Source organism: Astatotilapia calliptera, chromosome 6, assembly GCF_900246225.1.
Source record: "Astatotilapia calliptera chromosome 6, fAstCal1.2, whole genome shotgun sequence".
NCBI classification, from domain to species: domain Eukaryota; kingdom Metazoa; phylum Chordata; class Actinopteri; order Cichliformes; family Cichlidae; genus Astatotilapia; species Astatotilapia calliptera.
In genome coordinates this window covers 9,787,466-9,796,548 of record NC_039307.1, presented here as the reverse complement: position 1 = coordinate 9,796,548, position 9,083 = coordinate 9,787,466, and the positions used below count along the sequence as shown (strand labels likewise).

The 9,083-nt window shown below is 41.1% G+C and overlaps 1 protein-coding gene across 1 annotated transcript; it reads right to left on the bottom strand.

Moving 5' to 3' along the window:
* Positions 1 to 432: 432 nt before the first annotated feature.
* sirt7 (sirtuin 7) lies at positions 433 to 8,275 on the bottom strand. The gene is made up of 10 exons (XM_026170153.1): positions 7,985 to 8,275; positions 7,742 to 7,879; positions 6,361 to 6,465; positions 6,208 to 6,278; positions 6,040 to 6,112; positions 5,400 to 5,498; positions 4,275 to 4,511; positions 2,555 to 2,635; positions 2,337 to 2,443; positions 433 to 2,181 (listed from the first exon to the last, which is right to left on the bottom strand). The coding sequence occupies exons 1-10, from the start codon at positions 8,087 to 8,089 to the stop codon at positions 1,980 to 1,982; spliced, it is 1,218 nt and encodes a 405-aa protein (XP_026025938.1). The 5' UTR covers positions 8,090 to 8,275; the 3' UTR covers positions 433 to 1,979.
* Between the last annotated feature and the right edge of the window lie 808 nt (positions 8,276 to 9,083).

Sequence of the window (9,083 nt, the reverse complement as noted above, 5' to 3'; positions counted from 1 at the left end):
CGATTGTTTTTATTTAACCAATCAGCAGTATGTTCAGAGGAGCTCAGGAGAGAGGTACAGTTTTCCTATCCAGGAGCACTTTTGCTAACAGTGTGTTTGACAGCGATGAATGGATTGGCCTCCTGCACCTCAATGTTATTGAAGCAGTATTTTGGGGGAAGAAAAATTTTGCCCAAAATCGCCATGAAACATATTTTACTGGGATAAAGATATTAGTCATACACCACTTCACATCAGCATTTGCTTAGAGAGTTCAGGCTGTGCTGAAGAATAAAAGTAATCCTACTAAATATTGACTTTCAAGCTCATTAGAGTTGTACAAACTGTTTTTGGATTAGATACAGCATTTTCATTTCTGTTTGCACCCATTTCCTATTTTGTATAGAATTATACACAACCTACAAAGGCAATAGGATAAGTTAGAGCACCAAATCAGATATGGTTTCTTTATTTTTATCAAACAAATGGTAGCAGAAAGAAAATTCATTGCATCATGATTTATTTTCTCACAAATACATCTTTGCGTGTGAGAGAAAAGAAATACAGCAAAAACCAACGAGGCTTCACATTCAGGTTTAGCACTGGTTTGAGTTTTAGGAATGCCGACACTAGCTTATCAAAGACAGCCTGCACTTTTTTTAATAATGTGTAACACTATACCAGACATGATGAGACTGTTGACACTAAAGGTTCTTCCTGAGATAAAATAACAGATACAATGACTCTGGCTGCTGTTTCCAATCACTTAAGCAAACAGTAATTTAACTCAAAACTCAGCTTACCTTCCTATGCTGTAAACAAAAATCATTTTTTTTATTAATAAAAAATATATATATCACACTAAAGTTTAAACGTAAACAAATGTAATACAGTAGCGGCTGTACTAACCAGCCTGCATACCTGAGGAAGGATTACAGCAGAGTCAAGGGCAGCACACAATAATTAAGTACGGCCAACATAAACCTTCAAAATAAACATCAACACAAAGATGCCATGTTTTTAAAAAAAGGGAAGTCTTGAACATATGAAAAACAAACACTACAAAAATATATTCTACTATAATCAGTACATGTGTAAAAGATAGAAAAGCATAATTCAAAATGGACTTTTGCTTAAGCTGCTGTTGTTATCTGCCACTCATGTTCTTCTGATGATACAGTATTTATGAAGTACTCTACCCTCAGATATCCATGTTTTAATACATCATGGTCATACTACACCAGCAGAGCGTAAATTAGACACTGTAGAGCCCAACCGATGCAGGAATACGAGCTACACCAATATTTGGTGATATTATTTCCCCTTTCAGACACATAAAACAAAGACTTTTCTAACATTTGTCATTTTTTATGAAGACTTACTAGGATAATATTTAAAAATAATTCTGTTTTGTTCCAGTAAGCCATGAATTACTTGTTTACCCCCCACCTTTACTCAGATCAGCTGGCTGTGTTTGTGGGAAATGCAGATACTGATATTGGTGATATCAATCAGGCTCTAAGAAGCACCCGTTACCAGTCTGGTTAAAACACCTGAAATGGTGTCAAAAGTGATCCATTCACAAAAAAAACAAACCAAACCCCTACAGGACCTCATTTTCTGACACGTTTTAAGACCTTTCTTGTCAGTTTTTGTAAAAGAAAAAAAAAAAGAAAAGAAAAAAAACATCCTAGCCACACTGAGCTAAAATTTGGCTCCGTCTAACCCAGCTGGCTTAGCTGCCATGAACACAAAAACATAACAAACTGCAGCTGCTTAACAAAACCCTGCTCTGAACCCAGGTATCACTCTAAAGTGTACGCTGTACAACACGACAGTTCAGTGCAGTGTGCCATTTTCCTAATGGCAAGGAAACAATCCTACAAAACAACACCCCAGAAGCTTCAAGTCCAACTTTCCGTCATCACAGGACTGAAACTTGAATCTCTTGATGGGATAAACTGCTGGCAGTGACCAAAAAGTTCACAATGTCCTGTCAGTCACGCAACTTTTTTCTTCTTCTGCCTTCCTTTGCCGTACCCTCGTCCGAACCAGCCGCCCTGCACAGATGTGGGTTTCTGCTCCTCGGGGTCATCTGAGCAGTCATTTTGATCATTGGGAGGCGCTACGACCTCACGAGAGTGGCTTTGCACCTCTTCAAGCTGCAGAGGTGTAGCCAGAGTGAAGATGGGATCGTCTGCCCTGATAAAAAAAACAATGAGGAGAACTCAGGGCAGTGAACAATTCGGCTAAATTGTTTTCTTTGTAATTTTCCATCTGTCTCTGAATGACAGATTTTATATCAATAAGCCAATATTATTTACATCATCTGTGTTTGATGGGCGTTATCATCCTACCTGTTATATGCAGGAATCTGAAGGTTCAGCTCCTCCATGAGGAGTCTCATGACATCGTCACACTTGCCGTGAATTTTCAGCACAGCCAGATCATCTTTTGGTGTCCACTAAAACAAAAACGCCAGTGCATAATGAACCACTGAGCATTCAGAACTTTACCCGCATCTCATCTATTTATCTGCATGTTTTTCACCTATACTGAAAAAAATTAAATGTACCTGAAGGTTGACAATGTAGAGTTTGGGCCTTTTGCTTGCTGGTCTGTTCATGCACCACAGAGAAGTGTATTTCTTCAGCACCTGAAAGAGCAAGAGGCAGTACAAAGGGAAACCACTCGTCAAAATAGAGGTTCCTTTAAAAAGTTAATAAAGCCATATAGCTGGAATTTAACTGTCCTACTACTTGATTTCTGCTTCTTTCACACAGTGTTACGTCCCTCTGCAAAAACTCTTTAATTTAACCATTTTGCCTCTGTCTCCTTTTTCTGACCCGGACACATTTTGTTACTTCCCCCTCATCACCTAGACCCCTTTCAGGGGAACGTAACACACAGTAAAATGAATAAATGGGTTTTTCCCTCTTCACAAATGGAAATACATCAAAAAATATTTGGTTTTTTTTTTATATTGTACATATATTTAGACTATATTATAAGGTTTAAGGTAAACTTTAACTTATATACTGGTCTACTGCATGAAAACCAGAACCAGGAGGAGTTAGCTGTCCATGTAAACAGTACAATTAAAGTACTGTGTTGTTAAAAATGAAGTCAATATTGCCATTATTACAACTCAAATGTAGTTATAAATTAACTCGCAGTAGTAACTGATAAGTTCTTCATACTTTTTCTCTGCATTTACCTGAAATACAACTGCTAATGAGAGCTGTTGGATAAAGTAAAAAAAAAAAAAAAAAAAAAAAATCCCTGCAAGTGAAATAAAAGAAAACTGAGTTGGCAGGACAAGGGGAACCCTTTGTCTAAGGAGCTTGGAAAGAAAAGCGTCTGGACTTATTTAAGTTGCTGGAAGACATTTCACCTCTAATCCGAGAAGCTTCTTCAGTTCTAGGGTCAAATGGTAGAGAGTCCCAGATTTAAGTTGTGTGGGAGTGTGGGAACCCTTCTTTGCATCATAATATGATTTTAAAAAAACTACTAACTGAATAATAACAGAGGCTGTGACCTTTTGAATGCTCCAGGATCATTAATAACCAGGAGACACTAAAGGTGCACATGACTGAGTTACTGGGGAAATCTACACCGCAGCTCTGCTCTAGTCTGCATGCCAAGTATCGTTTGGCAAGAGGCATCCATCAGAGTATGAATGTGTGTGAATGTTAGACAGAAAGCACTTACAGAGAAAAAGCTTAGACAAAAGTGCTTGTGCGAATGGGTGTGAATGGCTAAATGAGACAAGTTGTGTAAAGCACTTTGAGTACTGTGCTAGAGTAGAAAAGCGCTATATACGAACCATTTTACCATTACCGCAAACCCCCGTGAAACCCTACAGTGTAACCTGACGATGCAGCTCTCTAGAAATGTAACAATGCAGCTCGCAACTACTGTGATCTGTTCACTACCATCAATCCCTCTTTTCTCACCACAGTTTTTGTATGTGGTCTAGCAAAAACTAACCACAACAAAAAGTGGAGACCCAGTAGGGAAAATAGACCCAGCATTTCATTTGTTTCTATTGGCTGGCACAGCATACGTAGGTTACGTCGCAGGCTCTTCAAAGATTCCCTGCAGAAGTCCAAATCAGGCCTTAGGGTTTATCGTCACTTTACTGTGGGCTCAAATCTTGTTTGGACTGCTCAGTTTTACGCAAACTCGATGTCTGTTCTTGAGGGCACATGCTGTTTAACTGGTATAAAACTGTACAGTGTATGCAACCTAACCCAGATTACATTTACAGACTCCGACAGCTTTATAAATCCTACCTTCAGACTGGAGCCTAAACAGAGTATAACATCCGCCATCTTGGCAGCTTCTGTTGCTCCCCTCCAGTTGAGAGGCTGCTCGAGGGTCCCACGTTCCCCGAAGTGCACTATGGTGTCTCTCAGTTCGGCGCCACAGTGGCTGCACTTCCGTCCCGTCCCATGGCGGTGTAGCGACGTCCGCTCGGTCACATCAAATAAACGCACGTACTCCCTGACCGGGGAGCAGGACGTGCACACCTACCGACAGAAGGGAAACCCAGCGTTTCAGAGCAGTTTAAACTCTCTGAATAAAGAGTTTGAGGCCAGTAAGAAATGTATTGTAATGTTTATCAATTCATGTTTTACATTTAATCCTGCTGTACACACATCTAATGTTAGGGCTTCTTCTACTCTTTCAACTTTTAGTGTTCACTCATCCATGCATGCTTTACACTGCTGATGCAATTCACTTCTACATTTCAAATTTCTTTATTCAATTACTCAATTCAGAGACCTTTACTAATCCCAAGCCTGGAAATTTTAAAGGATGAGAGCAGTCAGAGACTGCATAACTTTGCCTGAGGCTGAAAATTCCCTCCACACCATGAATGAATCAAATCCCTGCATCCAGGAAAGATATCTGGATCGGGATTAGTTTGTCATATCTTTCTCAATAACATCACAATGACATCTCACAGCAATTTTGGCCCCTCTCACATTGGTCTGCAATCCTTTTAAAAAACATATTTACTTAATGTCTGGATCATCTCTAACAGTTAATCACTTAGCCTGAGCTCTTGTAATATTCTCATGCAAATCCCTGCCATTTGCATAAAAATATTTGGTCAGGACTGCACAGACACTAAATGACGAGGCAGCCAGTGATGGGAGCACACAAATGACATTAAACGGGCCTTTGTGGAGAGTCGAGCAGCAATTTAAGCAGCGTGTGTGATGGCTCTTGAAAGGCAAGATTAACCTCCAGCGCTTTTAAGACGTGATGCACCTGAGAAATATTTTTTGATGCGAAACAAACACGTCTGGATCTGTAGGGGATTAGGCTTAGATGCTGTTTTTAGAAACATCACAGCAAATTCTTTCCAGGCTTTCTACAAAGTCTAAGAACTGAGGATCCGTGGTTCTTACCTCAATAAACATGTTTCCATGGAGTTCAGAGAGGGCGTGTCTGGGCAGACCGCTACGCAGGTGGAGTCCATCGCAGTTCTGAGACACAACGTGCTTAACCTTTACACAGAGCAAACAAAGACAGAACATGAAGCACTGCCTTTAAATGTGATGCGAGCAGAGATGCTACAAGGAGGAGACGCAGCACCTGGGTAAACTGAGGTAATATTCTGTAACGCTAAAGATGGACGCTGTCCTGTCCTTATCAATGCCAGACCAGGAAACACAAATAGCCAATTATGTTTCAGGTGTGTGTGTCACATCTGCTTGTTATCATAGTAAAATTCTGGTAAATGTAGCTATTGTTTTTCTTGGCTAACCTTATTAAAATCCTTCTAGAATAAGTTGTCATTTTTGGAACATCCTGGAAGTTATTTTGAAGCTTCTGTCGGAATGACTGGAATAAGTCAGAATAACTGGAAAAAGTAAATAACGTTTTTAACTTGAAGCTTTTTTTTTTTTTTTAAATGATTGGATTTAACGGATGAGTCTTTAGATGCTGTTTTTATGTCGCAGTAACCATTGAAACTGAAGTTACAAATCTCTAATCACTCATTTAAATGGAAATTCAAATATGTTTTTGGACTTTGGTGTGACATACCAGCTTTTCCTTATGAAGCATCTTAATGCACATGTGCGTGAGCGTCGGCTCCGCTTTACTCAGGTCTGACGAGCTGTTTGTAAAGAAACGCAGAGATAAATCAAACAGAACACACTAGGGGAGAGTAATACATATATTTCATACCACAGTAAAGACTCTGTATCTCACCTAATGGCCCGACCCTTCTGTAGCTGCGTCCATACCCCGTTAGGGCCCCTGTAGTCAGGGATAGAAGCTGCCTGAAATTACAGACGACGTCAGTTTTGTGAAAGTTTAAAAAAGAAAAGTAAGGCGAAAATGAAGAGGAAGAGTTTAAGATACCGTGCTGATACCGGCTCCGGTGTAAACCACCAGGTGACTGGCTTGTTTGACTGCCACAGCGAGCTGCCTGACTTTATTTTTCAGCTCATCAACACCATCAAATACCTGAAAAAGACATCAGAGCTGTACTGAAGACCATTAGAGCTTCAAAAATAATCAGAAATAGACTGTTTGCCTGGAGAGTGGGTCAGGGAGTGACGGTGACGATGGTTTGCATCTGATTTTTTTAAACCATGACAAAATAATGTAAAATGATCACTGAAGGGAGGAAGTCCAAGCAAAAGAAGCAGTTTTATTTTTTAAAATCATGCAGTAAACTACTGTACGTTTCACTCTGAAGCCTCGCTGCCCTCTCACAGCAGAGAGAGCTAGACGCCGTCACAACAGCAGGAGGACTCTTTCACCCAACCATGATCTTTAATGAAACTTTTTTTAATCACCACAAATACTTCTAAGAGAGGAAGTTTTCTACCTTCTACCTTGCTTTAGCCTACTAGGAATAACCCTTGAAGCTCTTTTCTGAACGAAGTGGTTTTTACCATATTTCAGACCTGCTTATAGAACAAAATGACTGGGTTTTCATCAGAAATGGGTGAGGGTGGACTCTACCTATGCAGCTGACCTTCATAAACTATTCTAGTGGTTGTCAAACTCAAACCAGAGTATATTGGTACTGCGGTGTCAATACATGTCATTAAGGGTACAGAGGATCTTGTCAAATGTCGTCTTTAGGGGGGAAAGAGTTAAACCACGTTTGGTGCAGCTCCTCAGTTCATACTTTGGCTACGTCTAGGATTACAAACCAACAAAAATAGCTGCTAACATTTTTTCTGGGCTCTTTGAGAGATACTGCTTCTGGGTGTATGTGTGCGTGTGTTAACTCTTATTGAGTTAACACACGCACACATGGGTAGATGTTGAGCCCTCATACTGCTCCTCCATGAGCAATCCATGAGGACCCGAGTGGTAGCTCAGGAGGCCAATGGTTCAATCTCTGGCTCCTCCAGTCTGCATTTTGACTTATCCATGGGTACTGAAGCTCGAATTGAGCCTGCTGCATCCATCAGAGTGTGAGTATATGTGTGAAAAGTGTAAAAAGGTGCTTAGGTGTAAGAAATTAATGTGTGTGATTGGGCAAATGAAGCTTTTAGTGCCCACTTAGAGCAGAACAGCACTATATGAGTACCAGTGCATTTACCAGAATGGTTTTAGTCCTTTTGTATTTACTACAGTTTGTGCACAAAGAGCGACTACCATTCAACCTCTCTGAGTCTTCACACAATCAACCCAGAAACCTGCTGCCTCCACGTCTGTTCTGAAGTTGTCCCACTAGCTGACAAACCAACCTTAGCAGGCCAGCCTCTCTGGGCCGGAGTCTCACCTCTTCCTGCTTCCTCTTGAGCACATTTCTGCGGACTTGTCTCTTGCAGAGCTCCTCCACAGTGTCTCTGTGCAGCAGCAGAGCAGCGGCCTCCTCCTCTGACCGCTGAGACTCCGGTTTTTTCAGGACCCGCCCGACCTACGGGAGGAGGACAGAGGGACCGGGTAAGCCTCACAATGGACACAGCAAACATGAGCTAGTCTAGCCTGCTAGCTGTAAATGTGCATGTTTTCCCCCTCTCACCAGTCTGAAGACCTCCCTCTCGCTCTCCCGCTGTAGTATTTTAGCCTTACTCAAAGCTTTCCTTTGAGTCCGAGAAGAAACACCGGCGTCCTGCTCTTCCGCCATCCTGTTTTCAATCAGCTGACGAGAAGACGTTTATTCAAAACAAAGCTCATAGCACCAGATACAGCCGGAAGCGGAAGTTAAAAAAGAAACCGGGCGGGAGCCGGGAACACCGCCCCCTGCCGGTGGGAGTCTGTACTTTCCCTCAATTTCACACCTCACATCAACAACTCAGTGTAAATAAGTTTATTATTATCAAACACGAACAAATAAATAACATTTAAAACAAATCAAAAATCCACAACAATACAAAATTTGCAAAAGGTTTTAGCTACAAATATTTAAGGCAACACGAAGAGTAACACTTCAAGTATCAGCCATTGATATGAAGACGAACAAAATACTACTCATATCACAAAAGCAGGGTTTAATATGTGTGAATACAAGAGGTGGCGAATCACAAAGGGGATGAACGAACAGGTGTGTTTCAGCTGGGTGTCCTAATGGACCTCTTTTCCACCCACACAGAGAGCTTCCAGAGAACCGGCCCACCTCTCAACTGGTTTTAGTGGCGATTATGCTGAGTTGCGAGAAGTTAAGAAATACTGTGGGAAGAAAAATGATGACAGAGAGAATCTGACGACTGCCTGCTGGTTGTTGTGATAGTCCTTCTCATGGTCACTGACCTGAGGGCCTAAAACACCGTGCCTGGGATCTCTGAAGCGTAGTGCTGGCCTCAGCTTTTGTCACTTGGGACTAGTCTGCACTACACTGGGCACCAGCATTGTCTTTGTGGAAAAGGGGAAATACTGTTTTTTCCACAAAAGACAAAGATTTATAACAGCAGCAGGAAAAACACAAGCAATGCTTATTTCCCATTAAATGTAACACTGAGCCATATAGCACAGCACATACAAGGGTGCTTTTCCAAAGTGTCTGCTCTGAAAAAGCTTATCTACCACATGTTTACTTCCTAACATCATCAAGTGGATCTATTATAATTTTTCTCGTTTTCTGTCATAAATACTTTGGCACAGACAAAAGTTAAGGCTTCACA

Bases quoted from the DNA above. Each gene is read 5' to 3' on its own strand.
- sirt7 (XM_026170153.1), bottom strand. From the start codon at position 8,089: ATGGCGGAAGAGCAGGACGCCGGTGTTTCTTCTCGGACTCAAAGGAAA. The intron at 7,880-7,984 runs GTGAGAGGGGGA...CTCCTCCCGTAG, and splicing joins AGAGGGAGGTCTTCAGACTG to GTCGGGCGGGTCCTGAAAAA. The intron at 5,499-6,039 runs GTATGTCACACC...CTCTGTGTAAAG, and splicing joins TGCTTCATAAGGAAAAGCTG to GTTAAGCACGTTGTGTCTCA.